Genomic DNA, 19,607 nt, shown 5'->3' with positions numbered 1-19,607 from the left:
AGTTATACAGAGCCACTATGTGTAAGTGTTATTTGGTCGCAGCACTCTTAAAATAAGGTGCCAGACAACTACCAAATATGCGTGCTTGTTTAGTGTTAAGCCGCAGCACCAGCGGTCAGCCGGGGCCTGACAAATGCTTTGTATGGAGTTAAATTGTTAGTGCCACTACTTGTAAGTGTTATTTCGGTCGCAGCACTCTTTAAAAAAGGTGCCAGACAACTACCGAATGTGCGTGAGTGTTGAGTGTTAAAGCCGCAGCACCAGCGGTCTGCCGGGGCCTGACAAATGCTTTGTGTGTAGGCCTATTCTAATTTCTATCCTACTTACTTGTCTAATTCAAATTACCTTATTAATATTTCAAATGAGTACACAATTGGGACTGACCTTATTCCTTGTTTTTATTTTCTTTTACAAATACAAATTTGATTACTATTGATTATTGTTTTATTTGCGCCTGGCAAATGGTTTAAACCCGCAGCGCTGACTGTCAACTCGTGAAGTGTACTGAAGACTGGCCCGTGGACTGCTGTATTTATACCCGATTTGGTAGCTATGGAGACCATGGAATGTTCTAGAACTTTAAACCCAGATGTTTCCACCAAAAGTTATCTTCCTTTTCCGGCAGCCTGACGTCATCGCTGCCCGCTTGATCGTCGTTGATCCATCAGCTGCCGTCGGCTGGAGCTCGAGCTGTCAGAGAAGCTATTGTAAACTAGTAAACAAACATTCAAACAAATGTAATAAATAAATATGTTTTAATTATTTAGTTAGTTGTTATATTTACATGTTTATCCCTTTGTGTGTGAAATAAAATAGTAATGTATATTTATAACTGTAATTGTGTTGCTGAAATATTTTCAATGGATAACCTAACCTAAATACGGTAAGTGGGTAAGCTAACCTAGGTACGGTAATTGGGTAGAAATATTATTGGTTACACCTATTTACAAAACAAACTATTAGAAACATTATTACATTAGTAATTTAATAAACATTAAGAAATATTTAAACTATGAAAAATGCGAGATAGGCCTACTTTTATTACAATTGATCTAACAAAAACCTAACCTAGCCTAGGCATAACATAGCCTAAAACGGTTACCGGTAAGTTAAATTGAAACATTACAAGCTTAAAAAAGAAATAATTTTGTATATTGAAGCGTTGTTGTGTATGCCCAACGGTTACGGAGATAGTTAAAGAAATCGTAAATTTAAAAATCCCATGTTATTCTTATGGACAATAAATACACTGTTGTAGTGTGCTTGTTTATGGATATATTTTAATCAAATTTTGCAATTTTGTTTATTTCATACTAAGCTATCAACATTTCAATAAAAAACACACCTCAATATCTTCCTTGTAACAGCAAACCTAAGTACTCACTAAAATTAATGTTATTTAAATAGGAAATAAATCTAACAATTTTTAGGGAATATTTTAGTAGAAATCCAGCCGGGTAAATGGAAATTCGCTAAGTCTGCAGGTTGGTTGCGGCGGGGGTATTTATTTATGTAACGGAAGAATAACCCAACCAAACTTTGTTGTACGTTAGTTGATTTAATCAGAAAGAGGTTACAATCAGATAAGTGGCTGGGCTAACAACGTGTTCACTATCTGCTCGCCGTCAATGTTTACAACAGCACAAAGCGGCTAAATATACAGAACGATACATTACTGTAGTTCATCATTCCTGTGCTAGTGCTACTTCCTGCTGACAACAATAGACGCATTCGTTAAGTATAAACCTCCCGATTTAAATCGACTGACGCGCGTTTTTCAGCTTGAAACAGTTTGTCTGCGGAATTCACTTTCGGTCTTTGGTCTTTTGCAATTGGTTAGTGTTTTGTGCGTATTTACTTAAGTACCGTAATACACAAAACTAGTAATAGTAATAAAAATAGTAGTAGTTAAATATAAGCCTAGCTAGGTAATGAGTATAAATTGTACAATTTCTGTTTATAACTTCTAGTTCTAAAAGAGCATTAAAATCTCGTTATAGGTTCTAAAGGCGTATAGAGATTCCAACTATTTATAAAAGCTGTAACATTTAGACAATCACTAGCTTGTACAAACGGCTACGCCTCCAATGGTATAAAACAAACCTTCGATATAATAAATTATTTTCTTTTATAAGCTCTACAAAATGGTTTAGGCATAAAAAGAAATGGAGAAATGTTATGTTTTGGGTCGAAGTCTGATCGTGCTAGTTTGCAAACTCGTTTGAATAGCCAGTTTACACGTTTGTACCGGAAATATCGGATCAGTTTTGCTCGAGTTATCACACTAACAGACACGTATGTATAAATCTCAATGGAGGGTGATTTTGGGGACTTAAAAATAAAAAATAAATAGGTACTTGGTCCAGGTCTTACCATGAGACCTAAGAAAATAGCTTAATGGAAGTGGCTGACCCCCCCCCCCCATCCATTGTTCGGTACACCGTAGGAACAACCTTATAATTTTTTTATGTTCCACGGTTAAATATCATTAAGTAGGATTTCAAATTTACAAGATTCATGAACCATGTCCTGGAATGGGGTTACAAAGCCTGCCAAGGGGCCAAGTGAGGCCTCTAATGCATTTGGCACACTCAGATGCTTGTTGAATAAACAAACGCAAATTAGAACATTCAGGCAGTGTTTTACATTAGCCTCTGCTAGTCACATTATGTGATAACCAGCTGGAACTTTGCCCAACGATGATACTACTGTAGCACTAACATGTCCGCTGTCAAATTTAAACATGCAAACACTCATTTAAACTCATCAAGTACCGTTCCGGTGTACATTTTGCATCATCTAGCCCCTAAACGAGTAAGTTTAGAGTGAAAAATTTGAAGAGTAAATAAGTCTTAAAATTGCATCTACACTCCAAACATTACCTTAAACTACAGTTTTCCACTTTTCAAGTTTGCTACCATTTTTGAAAAAGTAGAATTAATATTTTTGATGTATTTTATGGTCTTTTTGGAATGTATCGAATAACTCCTAAACGAGTCACAGTTTTATAGAAAAAATGCCAAGAATAAAAAAGTTTTTAAAATACATGTTCTACCCAAAAACATAATAAAATATAGGGTATGCCTATTCCATAAGAAATTTCAAAGTTGGCCACCATATTGGAAAATGGCGGCTGAATTTCGTAAAACTAAATAAAGGAAAGTCCCCCATATAAAGTTTTCTCTAATTCTGACCGTTTCCGATATCCCAATGGTGGCCTCCTTGAGTTGATCACACTGTATAGAGTAGAGAATACACTATTGTTTTTGTCAAAATCATTGAGGTAGGGTTTAGGGTGGAGACATATGTTTTGGGTCCACCTGGACCCAAAATACCCCCGCCACAGCAAACCTGCAGACTAAGCGAATTTCCATTTACCCGGTTGGATTTCTACAAAAATATTCCCTAAAAATTGTCAGATTTATTTCCTATTTAAATAACATTAATTTAAGTGAGTACTTATCAAATTACTTAGGTTTGCTGTTAAAAGGAAGATATTGAGGTGTGTTTTTTTATTGAAATGTTGATAGCTTAGTATGAAATAAACAAAATAGCCAAATTTGATTGAAATATATCCATAAACAAACAAACTACAACAGTTTATTTATTCTCCATAAGAATAACATTGGATTTTTATTTAATTGAAAATTTTTTTAACCACCTATCTCCGCAACCAACAACCTACCTATCTACGCACCTATCTAGGCACACAACAACGCTTCAACATACAAAATTATTTATTTTTTTAAGCTCTACAAAATGGTTTATGAAATTTTGTGTTTTTAGGGTCAAAAATGGGAAAAATCAATTTTTACCCCATAAACTCCCCCCCCCCACCCATTAACCCCCGTTACCATAGACCGATTATGCTCGTTTGCGAACTTGTTTGAATAAAAGTAGGTTTACATGTTTGTACCAAATTTCATCAAAATCGGATCATTTCTGCTCGAGTTATCGCGCTAAAGGACACACATATATTATATATATATGAATTTGAACGGATGGTGTTTTTGGTCTCTGGGGACCTCAAAACGAAAAAGTAAATAAGTCCCGGGTCTAGGTCTTACAATGAGACCCACGGCAATAGCTTATTCCCTAAATGGGAAATTCGCTAAAAAGAGTTTTTTGAAATAAATAATGTCTGTATGTGTGGATGTGTACAGAGCTGCAGATACACGCACACACACATTTATTATTGTTTAAAACAGTTAGGGGGCTTATAAATATAATCCAATTTCGTTGCAACAGGAGGAGGTAGATGGATTGTCGATGGGGGAGGACCACAAGATGGTGGTCCCGTGGTCCTCGCTATGTCCACCTCCAGTGTCCCCGCTACAACACTCTGCGTGCAATGCCATCCCCTGCAGCGGCAACATAGACTGTCACTCTCGTCACAACCACACCTACCTGTGCTGCTTCAATGGCTGCATGGATACATGCATGCGTGCACTTGACCCTCCACCAGGCAAGACATATTAGGATACTGCTTTCATTTTCATATTGCGTGTAAAGAAAAACATTTTTACTGTTCCTGATATTTTAAAATCCAGAGATGACTGATTGCTGAGGAGGGGAGCTGCCAAGTCTGGGGTAAGGTTTACATACTTACCACTACACTCGACTTTAAATTTGAAACAGTCACTAATCCCATACCATTAAACATACTTTCAAACTACAGGGTGTACTTAAAAAAAAAAAATTACTCTTCTTTTCACGGCAAATAATTATTATTTATTAGCTGTACAAACTTACTCTATCTTAAAACTAAGTGCTCTACATGATTCCACTATTGTTTATTGCATATTCCATTTATCTTTGCATGCTTTCAACTATTCCTGAACTCCTGAACATTGTTGTGGAGTGATGTCCATTAAAACAGTTCCCATCATCATCTAAAATATCTAATATAGAAAAATCCATTGACATACATGAAAAAAATGATTTGCTTGTATGGCGCCACATTAAAAAAAAACCCTGCCTGTATGGGTTAAGTTAAATCAGCAGTTTAGATGAGTAACTTTTTAGGCCACCCTGTATTTATAGTGTGATTTCAATACATAGGGCAACAATATTGCCTAGATATAATTTTTAATTATCCAGTATTTGTTGCCACCATACCAAATTTTTTTGTAACTTTTATTAATATTGTGAAATACATTTCATTTCATTTTCAGTTTTTGACTGGATTGAAGATTTACCCGAGAAGAGGACTTTAATAGGTAAAAACAAAAAGATCTATTGGTCTACAAATTGAATAGTATATACCCAGATAGCAAAAAGGTTTGCAGCAATAATTAATAAGGTTTGCAGAAAAGTTGTTTTTTGCAAACAAAATAACTTTGTAACAACTTATATAAGTTTGCTGCAAACTTGTATTTGATGCAACTTTCAGCAAGTTTTCTGCAAACTTGTAGTTGACACAACTTTCAGCAAGTTTTCTGCAAATGGAAAGTTTGCAATTACAGTAATTAACTAGGTATTGCAAACTGAAAGTTTTCAATAAACATAACAAATATTTGCTGCAAACTTTGTTAGCACACTTGGAAAAATTACAAATAATTAACTTTTGATTATTACAATAATCAAATTATCCTTTGTTCCTTCTCTACACAATATACTGTACAAGAATAATGTCAATACAGTTGTAGAAAATAATGTGAGACTAAATAAAAGGAGTGTATTTACAATTTTATTTAGACAAGACAAAAATAAACAAAAGTTACAGTAATTGAAATTACTATCAAATACCCCCGCCGCAGCAAACCTGCAGACTAAGCAAATTTCCATTTGCCTGATTGGATTTACACTCAAATGTCTCCTTAAAATATCACATTTATTCCCTATTTAAATAACATTAGTTTAATAAGTACTTAGGATTGCTGCAACAGGGAGGACAAAAAGGGGTGTTTTTTTTTGTAAAATGTTAATTGTTTATATCATTGGTGCATTTTCCAAATTTGATCAAAATATGTTCATAAACAAGCAAAATACAACAGTTTGCTAGTTTACTTCTTGTCCATAAGACTAACATGAGAATTTTAAATTTACAGTTTTTTGGAATTTTCTCCATAACTTTTAGCATAACCACACTTCAATATACCAAATTATTTGTTTTTTAAGCTCTACAAAATAGTTTGGAAAGAAGATGCTAAATTTTAACTTTTTAGGGTCAAAACGGGAAAAACCAATTTTTACCCCCATAAAACCCCCCTTAAACCCCTGTTTCCATAGTCCGATCATGCTGGTTCGCGAACTCGTTCGAATAAACGTAGGTTTACACGTTTGTACCAAATTTTATCAAAATCGGACGATTTTTGCTCGAGTTTTTGCGCTAACGGACACATATATAAATATATAGGCTATATATATGAATTTGAACGGATGGTGTTTTTGGCCTCTAGGGACCTCAAAACGAAAAAGTAAATCGGTCCCGGGTCCAGGTCTTACCATGAGTACTACGGTAATAGCTTATTCCCTATAGGGAAATTCGCTATAACATATCTATATATAAAATAAACAAGCACGATTTTGTCGGCAAAACTCCTCCGTGGTTTCTCAACTGATTTAGTGAGTTTATGGCTCATTGGAAATATCTCATTGAGTAGATGTCATAAGGTCTTGCATGCTGAAAAGTTCCCTGCGCTCTGTTCCAGTGAACTTTAAAGTTCCCATGGTATCATTGTTTGTTTACATTAAGATCAGCTGAATGATTGAATTGCTGTTAAAATTTTAAGAGTCGGCAGGATCACCTGCTTACATCTTGGAATTTTTGCCCATAACAGTAATGTTAACGGTTGAAGCATATTACAGCATTGTTTATTAAGATAAAATCTGCAAAATATCTCATTTTAAAGCTAATGAAACCATGGATGTGATTTACTATCTACTTTTTAATTTTAATTGGTGTTATTTTGTCAAACTGAAAATATATTGACTTAAACTGTGATTTTTTCAACCTCTAAAACAAAAGTCTTAAAATTCCAAAAAGTAATTCACACGGAAAATATATTCATGAATCACATAAAATTTTCTGCTTGGCAATAAAGCTTACATGATTAATTTGCTTCAACTTAAATGCATGTTTTTTGACGGTCAACAACAATTCAAAATTATTGACTCCTGCCGACTCATAAGTTGCGATTCAAGGAAAGGCTTTCGTGCTACACACATTTATTGACTCAGTTTAAATTATATATTTACTCCTTTTAATCTAGGTTTGGCGTGCATATTATAATGGAAAAAGGTGAGAAAGCCTGGGCAATTTGATATATTTCACAAAATAAGAAACTGAATTGACACAGTACTGTATTTCTTGAGCAATCATTAAAAGTACCGATTTGCAAATTATGGAAACATATAAAATTCATAGAACGCCACTAAGTACAAGAATTAGATATAATGCTTTATTCAGAATTTTGTAACAAAATTTCGGGTAGAGAGACAAAATTAGATTGTAATATCGTAGTAAGATATGTGTCCCTGTTTGGCTTGCCATCAAAGGGGGATCGACAATTTACTTCGTCACCAGACCACTTCTTTTGAATTCAATATATTGTAACCCGCTTCCGGGTGTGTTTCCTTAATTTCTCGGGTCGGGGCGTTACGCGTCCCTGATAGCCTAGCCGAGCTGGGTTATTCCGGGGGTCAATTTTGGTCGGGTTTCCCGCTTTTGTATCCTAAAGTCGTTTTCCTGGCTCAGGCGGGAATATTTTGCCTCTTGGCTTTATTCGTGCCTCATCATTGCCAGGAAACGAGTGAATAAAAGAGGGAAGGGCGAGATTTTGTTTCGAAGTTATAGCTTCGTGCGCGACTCTGTTCACAACCTCCTCGGTGGAGTGACAATTATTCATTGATTTAATTCACTACCCTAAGTCCATGCGCCACGGACCGAGCAGAATTAGTTTAGATGCGTCTTTATTATTTAAAATAATACAATGCGTTTCGGGCGAGTGGACTAGTTCAAAGCCCCGTGAGAGAGTAGGAATATGGAAAGGTGCAAACGAACATACAGAGTAGGGCGGAGAAGGATCGTTATAGAAAGAATAACATACGAGACACACACACACACATACACACAGACAGGTTGAGCACACAAAGACTTATTTCAAATAGGTTAAGTCTAACTAGAAACTAACTTATTCCCAGATTTTCCGGGATAGCTTAGGTCTAACTTATAAATAACTTATTTCCGGTGTGCCCGAAGTAATTAAAGCTAACTTATAAATAACTTATTTCCGGGTTTTCCGGAATAGATTAAATCTAGCTAATAACTAACTTATTTCCGGGTTTTCCGGAATAGGTTAAAGCTAACTTATAACTAACTTATTTCCGGTGTGCCCGAAGTAATAGAGAAAGAAGAAAAGCTTGTGGCAAGCAACAAACATTCATAGTCATAAAGTGATAGAGTAGAAGACTTATAGCTAAGAGCTTAAGTGCTAATTAAATCTAACTTATTTCCGGTGTGCCCGAAGTAATAGAGAAAGAAGAAAAGCTACTTAGCAAACTACAGCTAACCAAAGCAGTCAGCTGCACACACACAACACATACGATACACAGATCACTCAATTAGCAACAGTCCAGGAATCAAGGAAATGGTAAAGAATGGAAAGAGAAGTTGGGGCTTAACTGTCTAACGTCACGGCGAATTAAAACTCCCAAAACCAATCAGTTTTCCCAAAGCCTTAGTTAAGCATTGATAGTCAAAGGTTAAGCAAGGTTAAGCGTTATGCTAAGATTTGAAGCAATTTCTAAGGTTAGTGTGTTAGTAGCGGTGTCGTGTCATAAGTTAGAATATTTAAATGCTTATGGTTCAACACATCAATAATTAGTGGAAGGCTAAATGAATAATTAATAATGAAGTGGTAAATATGGTAAAGAATAGTAAAGCAACTACCTAGAACATTAACAGTTAATAGCGGCTAAGCAACGACATAGAACATAACTACTGTGCACTGGTTCTAGTGTAAAAGATAATGAATAGCTACAATGGTTAGTGTAGTTCTGAAATATGTACAAACAAATTAAAGCGTGTTAGTTAGTAAAGAAGCCAACAAAGTATTGAAATCACTCTAATAAATCCACTATTAATTAACTCTTATTCCCATAGATAAAATACCTCACAGCTGAAGTGCTGCTACAGTAATTACGAACAACATTGACTACAAACTAAACACCACACATTATATTTAGGTACCGGTAACACCGTGTTCTCACGGACCTACGCGATAAACAAAGCAAACAAAAAAAAAAACACACGAATATGAAAAGCCACCTTGCGTGACCGAAACCGATCGAACTTGAATAGATTTAAACAATACAAATAAAACAACACAATTAAAACAGAAAGGAATTATAACCGGGCGGATCTCGTTCTGACCGTTACTTCTTTGAACTCACGGTCTATAAATTATGTATTGAACGAAATTAAGATATTCCAAAAATCAAAGCTGATCGTTATATATTTACAGAGCTATTTTAACAAAACAGATAACACTCTATGTTATAGTAAAACGATAAAGATATTCACCGGTTTAAATAAATCGATCTCTGTTAATAATTCAATTAAATTTAAGACGAAACTTCCCGCGGACGTTTGACCTAAATAGCGTAATTAATTAACAGGAAATAAACGATAGCGAGTGAGGTCGAGTTATCCTAGGCGCCCTAGGATATTAACAACGGCGAATGGCGAATGGCGTCCACTTACTTGGCGTGTAGAGTCGGGCGTCCGTCTTCTGCCTAATTGCTCAGGCCACTGCTCCTGCTTCTAGGGATGGCAACGATATATCGATATTATTGAAACATCGATATTCTGGCCCCGATATATCGATATATTGCCATCGACAAATTCTTCCCGATAGTATCGGAGACATCGATGTTTTTGGGTCCGATATATCGGATTCATAAAATGACAAAAAATTGTCATTTTATTTAAATTTTCTTGGGAATTTAAGTTCCAATCGCAAGCCCATATAACATTTTAAATGTATATTTTAAATATAGGCTAATTATAAAGTGGTTTATTTGTTATTTAAATTATCTATCTTTTCTTTTCGTCTACAAACGTTTCAGTTGGCTGCCCTGCTGCGAATTCTACTCCCACTCCACTCTAGTGGGACTGACTGATGTGATGAGCGATAGCTGTCTTGTTCTTGTTCTTGTTTCGTTTGTTCGAAAATGTTCAAAACAAGATTGCAGGTTATGTTTGCTTGAATTACCCCAGAGCACAATGGGGTATTTTATATGACTTTCAATTAAACTGTGATAAACAATTTTAGAGAGTTTGGCATTACCTAACCTAGCCACATTTCTAAGTACAAAAGTGTAAAACACCTTTGAGTAGTTTAAAAGTGTATAACTTAATTTTTTCATGATGTTTAATCTAAATTAAAGATAACATTTTTCGTGATTCTATGTACTTAAATAACACTTAATGTTCCCTGTGTCTGCACATTTGTAATTACAATAAGCAGTTTTCTTATAGAAAAGCGAAGTAAAATTTTCGATGTATCGTTATCCCGATATATCGGGAATATCGATATTTTGGGGGTCGATATATCGTAGACATCGATATATTGCTTCCGATATATCGGAAACCCGATATATCGACAAAACGAAAAATTTTGCCATCCCTACCTGCTTCCTGCTGACTGTCGACTCTCGCCGACCCCGACTCCGACTCACTCACTGACTCGGCGAGCGCCGCGCACATCCAGCGCTGTGGCTGGGGTCCCTGCGCAGGCGCGGGCGTCTGATGCGCGCCCGGTGGTACGGCGGTGAACCACAAGATCAGCTGTTGCTGAACTTGTGTCATATGCTAATTTGTTTTGTTTACATTTTTGAACTTCGGCGAATTGGCGAGGCGATTCTGCTAGTAAGGGTTTAGTTTTATTATAAATATTCACGAATTTTATGAACCCTTACACTCCCTCCCCACTTCGGACAAAGTAAAAAGAAAATGACCAAAAAGAAAAAATACTTGTTCTTGGGCTCAATAGAACGTTCAGCTGGATAGGTACTTATATGCAAGCTACAAGTGTGAGAATAGTGTACTCTGAGGTACTTTATGAGTCGTGAAAAAGCTTCAAATCCTTTACATGGACATGCCCCGCGGGCTTCCCCCTTTCGTCTGTTAACATGAAGATGTTGACGCCAACTTTGTCTGATATCAAGAATGGACCCTCATATTTCGCGGCTAGCTTGCCTGCAACAGCGTCTACTGCGGACGAAAGCACGTGATTTCTTTTTAAAACCCTCTGGCCTACTCTGAACGGATTGTCACGGCGGCGGAGGTTGTAGTATCGAGCTTGGTTCTGGTACGCTTTCTCCAGATTCTCCTTTACCTTCCCTATTAGCGCGTGCATACGAGCATTTCGCTCCAGTATGACTGCCTCAAGTGGGGGTTCGATTGGATCGTTGCTGCCTTGCAGAGTATCACGATAAAGTGCCCGCGGCATCTTTATTTCTCTGTTCAGATTCAGCATTGCGGGAGAGTATTTAGTGGAGTCGTGGATCGCCGAATTTATAGCAAAACGGAATTCGGGGAGCTTCTCGTCCCAAGCGCGATGGTCGTCTTTCACGAACTGCGATATCATCGTTTTTAAGACTCGGTTTGCTCGTTCTGTCGGGTTTTCCTGAGGCGAGTACGGTGCTGTGAACTGAAGGCGAATGCTCCATTCTTTTGCTAAATCGCGAAAAATGTTGGAGGTGAATTGCGTCCCATTGTCACAGATGATCACATCTGGTGCCCCATACCGAAATAATACCAGTTCTCGGAAATGATTTACTACTTGTTTAGCGGTTGCTGATCTCAGTGGTGCGACTTCTACCCACTTAGAGAAGTTGTCCTGAATAACTAGGGCGAATTTGTTTCCTTTTTTCGAGCGCGGCAACGGACCGATCAAGTCAAGGGTTACCGTGACCCAAGGAGCCTGAGGTCGTCGAAAATACATTTTCCCTGCAGGTTTGCGATGTTCTACCTTGTACTTTTGACAGGACAAACATTTCCGGACGTGTGACTTGACGCTTGATTGCCAACCAGGCCAGTAGTACCTTGCGGCTACCCGTGCCAAGGTTTTCCTAATACCAAGATGGCCTGCTTCAGGGCGATCGTGGTTTTCTTCCAATACCATCGGACGAAGGTTTGGTGGAACACAAAGTTTCCACTCTGTGGTAGGGTCGTAATTATTGTTACGATTTCGCGTCGACATTTTACGGAGGAGTTTGCCATCCTCAGTTAATCTGTAGTTCTCAAAATTATCTGGGTTTTTCTGAACCTTGCCAAGAATGCGGAAGTACCAGTCTTTCTGTTCTTCGTGAGATACGGACGGTTCCTCTGGGTCTTGTGTATTAATTAAACAGGTCGGGGAAATCTGTTTTATCTGAGCGACCTCTTCACTCATTTCAGTAGTGTCGATTGCAGGGAGTGCGTTGCGAGAAAGTGCGTCAGCCACTTTATTTAGGGAACCTTTCCTGTAGCGCACCTCAAAGTCTAACTGTTGTAGCTCATCGGTCGCGTTAAGTGGCGAGTCTAAATCATTTAATCCTGACCCAGATTCAGGATTTATTAGAAATTTTACTAAATGTAGTTTATTAACCACATCCATGCCTAATGCCACATCGACTGTTAAGTTGGGTAAGTACACTGCTGATAAATCATATTCGGTAGACAAAACTTCAAATCTAAAATCATATCGTTTTGTGGCAGACGTTTGGACTCCATTTGCCAACTGTAAGAGTTGACTGATCTGTTCAGGTACTATGCCGGCGTTTTGAAGATGATCTTTCACTTTTTCCCCAATTATGCTAATCATAGCTCCTGTATCTATAAGAGCCTTGAAGGTTTCACCTAGAATTTTGATATTTACAAAGGGCCTATTGTCTCGCGTGCTCGAATATCCACAGCTCGCCATTGGTTCTATCGTTGGAGTTGGTTTGCCTACTTCGACTGGTGATTGTTGGACGAAGTGGGCCCCAGCGGTCCACTCGTTGCTGGGACCCTCCCGGCGTTTCCCTGCCTACATGGACAATTAACTGTTCGCATGCCCTCCTTTTGACAATAAAAACATTTTATTATTTTGGGCTGTGGACAATCGTTGAACCGGTGGCCGTTTTCACGGCAGTTCCAACAAGTGGGAACTTTATCATTGTTCCTATCGTTAGGGATGGGCTGTTGCCAATCCTTACGAACTGGGAAGACTGGGGGTTTATTGAACTCTCCCGCGCGTGCGTTTTGGGGTCGAGGATCGTCCTCTACGTTCCTAACTCTACTTTGAAATACGTTTGTGGGAGTTTGTTTCCTAGCCGGAGAAAATTGTGGTCTCTCTGGAGTGGCGACTGCGTTCACGTTTCGCTGATTCCTATTTTTAGCATAATAAGCAGTCTCTGGAACGAGTGCTTGTGCTGGGTTCGGTGGGGGTCGGTAGAGATTTCTATCTCTAATGTAAGGTTTGTATCTTTCGGCTTCCTTAATCATGTCGGCTAAGCTAGAACACGAGTCTCTTCTCAGTGTCAGCTTATACTCGGGTCGCATGTTGAGGAATAACCTATCAAGGGTTTGATCTAAGCTATAGCCACCACATCGTCGGATAAGAGTCGTCAGTGCGACAACAAAGCTGCGAAATGGTTCATTTTCGCCTTGAGTTCGCGAGCGAATTTCGTCTTCTAGATTTCTTTTGTACCCCGGGGGCAAGAATTGTACCTCAAAAGATTCTTTGAAGTCCTCAAAAGTTTGCCAGAAATCCTTATTATTTCTGTACCATAGAAGTGCGTTTCCACGCAACAGCTCAGGAAGAGCTTTCAAAATATCAGCGGGGGCTATCTCGTAGCACTGTCTTAATTCTTCTAAGCGCTCTAGAAAAGATACGGGGTTACGGTCTCCGTCGTAGTGGAGATTCCATTTTCTAGCGATGTTACAAATCGCTGCTGCGGAAAGCGGATTAGCGAAATTGGTTTCCCTTGAATACTGCAGAGGTGCGTTATTTGTTTGGTAATTATGTTGAGGGCGTGAAGTCATTTGCATGTTCGTTGCTGGGGACACACTTGTGTAAGTATTTAAGTTCAACGGGTAACGGACCTCATGACGCGTCGTTGGCGGGAGAGCGGCGTCGTTTACCATAGAAATGACTGAGAGCATTCGTTTTACCGTGTCCACGCTCGCATCAGGCGGCAGGCCAAGCATTTCCCTTACAATGACTGATTCGTCGCTGGTCGCGTTTCTGTCGTCGTTACTATAACTAGTAAAGTAATTATCACCCCCATGTCCGCTTGGAGGTATAAATTCACTAAATTCCGGCCCGGCTTCTGTCGCTGGCAGAGCGGATTGTCTTAAGAATTCAACAAAGCGGCTCCTGAGAGTATCGCTGTTACCCTCAGTGTCTAGACCGTATTCTCTCATCTTTTCTTTTAATTCCTTTTTCTTAAGATAATAGACCCAACCTACTTTTCGCGTGGCTGTAAGGTCTGACAAGTCGCGCCCTGATTCCATTCTTTGTTTTGGGATCACGCCGGTACTCGTAAACGTTGGTAGGGTTTGTCCTATTGAAGGTACGGAAACAGCGGTAAATGTTTGCGTTGTGTGCGTTAACAAGGTCGTAACTGGACCAATAGTAGTTTCGGGTGTACTGACGGTCGGGTGTGTTATCTCGTCGTTTTTCTCATTTGCGCCTGCCATTTTTCTCTCTATTTCAAACAATATATTATGCGATAAGTCCCTGTTCGGGCGCCATTTTGTAACCCGCTTCCGGGTGTGTTTCCTTAATTTCTCGGGTCGGGGCGTTACGCGTCCCTGATAGCCTAGCCGAGCTGGGTTATTCCGGGGGTCAATTTTGGTCGGGTTTCCCGCTTTTGTATCCTAAAGTCGTTTTCCTGGCTCAGGCGGGAATATTTTGCCTCTTGGCTTTATTCGTGCCTCATCATTGCCAGGAAACGAGTGAATAAAAGAGGGAAGGGCGAGATTTTGTTTCGAAGTTATAGCTTCGTGCGCGACTCTGTTCACAACCTCCTCGGTGGAGTGACAATTATTCATTGATTTAATTCACTACCCTAAGTCCATGCGCCACGGACCGAGCAGAATTAGTTTAGATGCGTCTTTATTATTTAAAATAATACAATGCGTTTCGGGCGAGTGGACTAGTTCAAAGCCCCGTGAGAGAGTAGGAATATGGAAAGGTGCAAACGAACATACAGAGTAGGGCGGAGAAGGATCGTTATAGAAAGAATAACATACGAGACACACACACACACATACACACAGACAGGTTGAGCACACAAAGACTTATTTCAAATAGGTTAAGTCTAACTAGAAACTAACTTATTCCCAGATTTTCCGGGATAGCTTAGGTCTAACTTATAAATAACTTATTTCCGGTGTGCCCGAAGTAATTAAAGCTAACTTATAAATAACTTATTTCCGGGTTTTCCGGAATAGATTAAATCTAGCTAATAACTAACTTATTTCCGGGTTTTCCGGAATAGGTTAAAGCTAACTTATAACTAACTTATTTCCGGTGTGCCCGAAGTAATAGAGAAAGAAGAAAAGCTTGTGGCAAGCAACAAACATTCATAGTCATAAAGTGATAGAGTAGAAGACTTATAGCTAAGAGCTTAAGTGCTAATTAAATCTAACTTATTTCCGGTGTGCCCGAAGTAATAGAGAAAGAAGAAAAGCTACTTAGCAAACTACAGCTAACCAAAGCAGTCAGCTGCACACACACAACACATACGATACACAGATCACTCAATTAGCAACAGTCCAGGAATCAAGGAAATGGTAAAGAATGGAAAGAGAAGTTGGGGCTTAACTGTCTAACGTCACGGCGAATTAAAACTCCCAAAACCAATCAGTTTTCCCAAAGCCTTAGTTAAGCATTGATAGTCAAAGGTTAAGCAAGGTTAAGCGTTATGCTAAGATTTGAAGCAATTTCTAAGGTTAGTGTGTTAGTAGCGGTGTCGTGTCATAAGTTAGAATATTTAAATGCTTATGGTTCAACACATCAATAATTAGTGGAAGGCTAAATGAATAATTAATAATGAAGTGGTAAATATGGTAAAGAATAGTAAAGCAACTACCTAGAACATTAACAGTTAATAGCGGCTAAGCAACGACATAGAACATAACTACTGTGCACTGGTTCTAGTGTAAAAGATAATGAATAGCTACAATGGTTAGTGTAGTTCTGAAATATGTACAAACAAATTAAAGCGTGTTAGTTAGTAAAGAAGCCAACAAAGTATTGAAATCACTCTAATAAATCCACTATTAATTAACTCTTATTCCCATAGATAAAATACCTCACAGCTGAAGTGCTGCTACAGTAATTACGAACAACATTGACTACAAACTAAACACCACACATTATATTTAGGTACCGGTAACACCGTGTTCTCACGGACCTACGCGATAAACAAAGCAAACAAAAAAAAAAACACACGAATATGAAAAGCCACCTTGCGTGACCGAAACCGATCGAACTTGAATAGATTTAAACAATACAAATAAAACAACACAATTAAAACAGAAAGGAATTATAACCGGGCGGATCTCGTTCTGACCGTTACTTCTTTGAACTCACGGTCTATAAATTATGTATTGAACGAAATTAAGATATTCCAAAAATCAAAGCTGATCGTTATATATTTACAGAGCTATTTTAACAAAACAGATAACACTCTATGTTATAGTAAAACGATAAAGATATTCACCGGTTTAAATAAATCGATCTCTGTTAATAATTCAATTAAATTTAAGACGAAACTTCCCGCGGACGTTTGACCTAAATAGCGTAATTAATTAACAGGAAATAAACGATAGCGAGTGAGGTCGAGTTATCCTAGGCGCCCTAGGATATTAACAACGGCGAATGGCGAATGGCGTCCACTTACTTGGCGTGTAGAGTCGGGCGTCCGTCTTCTGCCTAATTGCTCAGGCCACTGCTCCTGCTTCCTGCTGACTGTCGACTCTCGCCGACCCCGAGCCCCGACTCACTCACTGACTCGGCGAGCGCCGCGCACATCCAGCGCTGTGGCTGGGGTCCCTGCGCAGGCGCGGGCGTCTGATGCGCGCCCGGTGGTACGGCGGTGAACCACAAGATCAGCTGTTGCTGAACTTGTGTCATATGCTAATTTGTTTTGTTTACATTTTTGAACTTCGGCGAATTGGCGAGGCGATTCTGCTAGTAAGGGTTTAGTTTTATTATAAATATTCACGAATTTTATGAACCCTTACAATATAAAAACGAAAAACCTCTTCATTGACAAGTTATATCATCATCAGTCCTGTTGACCGGCCGGTACAGTAAAATGAAATAATTAAATATGAGAATCCTCTTCCTTGACAATTTACTCGACCGTCAGCTCACTTTTAGCACAGAAAACATACTACTATAACATAACCCTTTTAGGTGTTTTAGGAGAGGATAGGTAGAGCGGCAGTGCGCGTAGCTGTGGAGGCCATTGCAGGCGTACCAACGTCTATAACTGGGGTTTTTATTCCAACGATTTTCAGTTATTACAACAATGCAGTGTACTAGTGAGGATTGCTAATTTGTTATTGCGTGTAATTGTTTGTTTCTCAATTGATATTTTTAGATATACAGTGAATATAATTTTGCATAATGTTCCGAAAGTAAAAAAATACAAAACATAGGCTATTAGGCCTATATTCATTTCCTGCAATTTTGGTTTCTAAAGGAGGGATTGTGTAGCTTGGGAGAGAAGATGAGATGAGATTGGTCTCTATTTCACTTTTTCTGATCATTTACGACCATGAACAACTTTAACTTACCTAATGGTTAATGGTATAGACCTTTATATGCTTAACATAGCATTTTATTCTCCGTACGCTTATTCTACATAAGGTTAACATGGAGGATATTTTTAATCAATGGAGTGGGGTAAAATTAGGAAAATGCGAATTTTAAAAATCTTTAAGGTAATTTGGGACAAAGACCAACACCCCTAGCAAATTTCAAAATTCAAGCTCCAATATGAGTGGGTAAGTGGCCATGTCCCCAAATTCCAAGGACACAACTATCAAAATGGTTTTTTTTAGGGGGTTGGAATGAAGATAGGCGAAAGGCGTAAAGGAACAAAATGTACACTATAAAAAGTTGTATACAAAACATTAGTTTGTCAACTTTTAAATTGAAAGGAATCTCCAAAATCAGGATTTTATTTAAGCTAAAATCAACCCTCTCCCATTTTGAGGGTTAAGTAGGGTGATTAAAAACCCCCAATTTGGCTTGTTAAGAAAACTCTAGACAAATGTTAAGAAAAGTATGAAGTCAAACATGCCAAAAACGTTTTTTAACTCTCCCTTTGTAATTGGGCTTTTGCTGACACAAGTAAGGGCAAAGCAGCACTTGTGTATGTAACTGAAGATGATTGTCTGAAAGGGAGCTTATACTGTGGTTTTATTGTCAGTTCCAGGACAAGTGGTGTCACATTCCAGCCCCCCAGAGTCAGTGGCTTTGCCTGGTGGTTGTGTCATCACACCTCTACAGTTCCTCAGTTTAGAGCACTTTAAACAAAACCAACATGTCTCCGATTGGTAAATACAACCTTAATAGCATGTGAATACTTTGACCGGTTTCCAGTGTGTATGGAATGACAAGTGATCATAAAATATGTCTAAAAATTACTTTTGTTTCCATAGTCTATGGTTTTACCTTCGTGAAGCCGCTCAACTGCTGTTGGTTACGGCAGTTTTGGCATCACTATGCCATAGTCACTCACAAATCTCGACTGAAGTAGAGTAGTTGAAGTTAAAATACATAAAACACACAAATATTTACAATATGTTAAAATTTACAAATACAAACAGGCCTGTCGCTCAAACAGTAATGGTTGACATTTTACATTCCGTACATTTGCCTGTTCGTTTTTGTAAATTTTATTCCTCTTGTAAATATTTGTGTGTGTATTACATATTTTAACTTCAACCGAGATTTGTGTCTACTCTGACGATGACATTGGGATGCCGAAACGGTCGTAACCAACAGTTACAACATTTGAACTGCTTGACGAAGGTAAAACCAACATTTTAGTTAAATTACAGCTCAGGGGCTGAAAACATGAATTTTAATAATAAAATATGTCATTGGCATACAGACAAGACCAATAAGCTAAACCAAAATATTACTGAGGTAATTGATTATAAACACATTTTGGTGTTTTCACCCAGCTTCAGACAGATAATCTCAGTAGTTTTTACGCTGTATTTTTTTTTTGTGTGTTAAGCTACCAGCAAGATGAGACTTGCCTCTAGATGAGTGATTGTTCAAGCTGTTTATGGTATCATTGTTTTAATCATTGCTAATAAGTTTGGTATGTTTCAGCTTCTGCGACATAGGAGGAGTGTTCTGCAAGATAGTGCAGTAAAGACATGTTACTTTCTTTAGTGTTCATTTCCTTTGTGTATAGTTTTGTACTTATAACCTTTGTACTGTATTAAAGTATTTAAATTAGTTATTTCAAACCGTGCTGATCTCTTTTTGATAGTTATTAGAAAACATGTGTTTAAGCATCTTATGCACCTTTTAACATTTTAGTAAAGTTAAAAAAATAATATATTAATTTTGTTTTAAAAATAAACTTTTGAATAAACTGTT

At 38.1% G+C, this 19,607-nt stretch overlaps 1 protein-coding gene across 2 annotated transcripts in view; it reads left to right on the top strand.

Annotated features, from left to right (window-relative positions):
- LOC128987880 (WAP four-disulfide core domain protein 1-like) overlaps positions 1-19,607 on the top strand; it is a 51,961-nt gene extending 32,354 nt beyond the window's left edge. For both annotated transcript variants that reach the window (XM_054408953.1, XM_054408954.1), the window contains exons 2-5: positions 4,249-4,465; positions 5,175-5,219; positions 18,421-18,547; positions 19,335-19,607. In XM_054408953.1, coding sequence (XP_054264928.1) covers positions 4,249-4,465; positions 5,175-5,219; positions 18,421-18,547; positions 19,335-19,377 — 432 coding nt within the window. In that variant the 3' untranslated portion in view covers positions 19,378-19,607. The remainder of the gene's footprint in view (positions 1-4,248; positions 4,466-5,174; positions 5,220-18,420; positions 18,548-19,334) is intronic.

Source organism: Macrosteles quadrilineatus, unplaced genomic scaffold (genome assembly GCF_028750875.1).
Source record: "Macrosteles quadrilineatus isolate MER2022 unplaced genomic scaffold, UCM_ALF_1.0 Scaffold_2__2_contigs__length_208266976, whole genome shotgun sequence".
Taxonomy (NCBI): domain Eukaryota; kingdom Metazoa; phylum Arthropoda; class Insecta; order Hemiptera; family Cicadellidae; genus Macrosteles; species Macrosteles quadrilineatus.
This window is presented reverse-complemented; position numbering and strand designations above follow the sequence as displayed.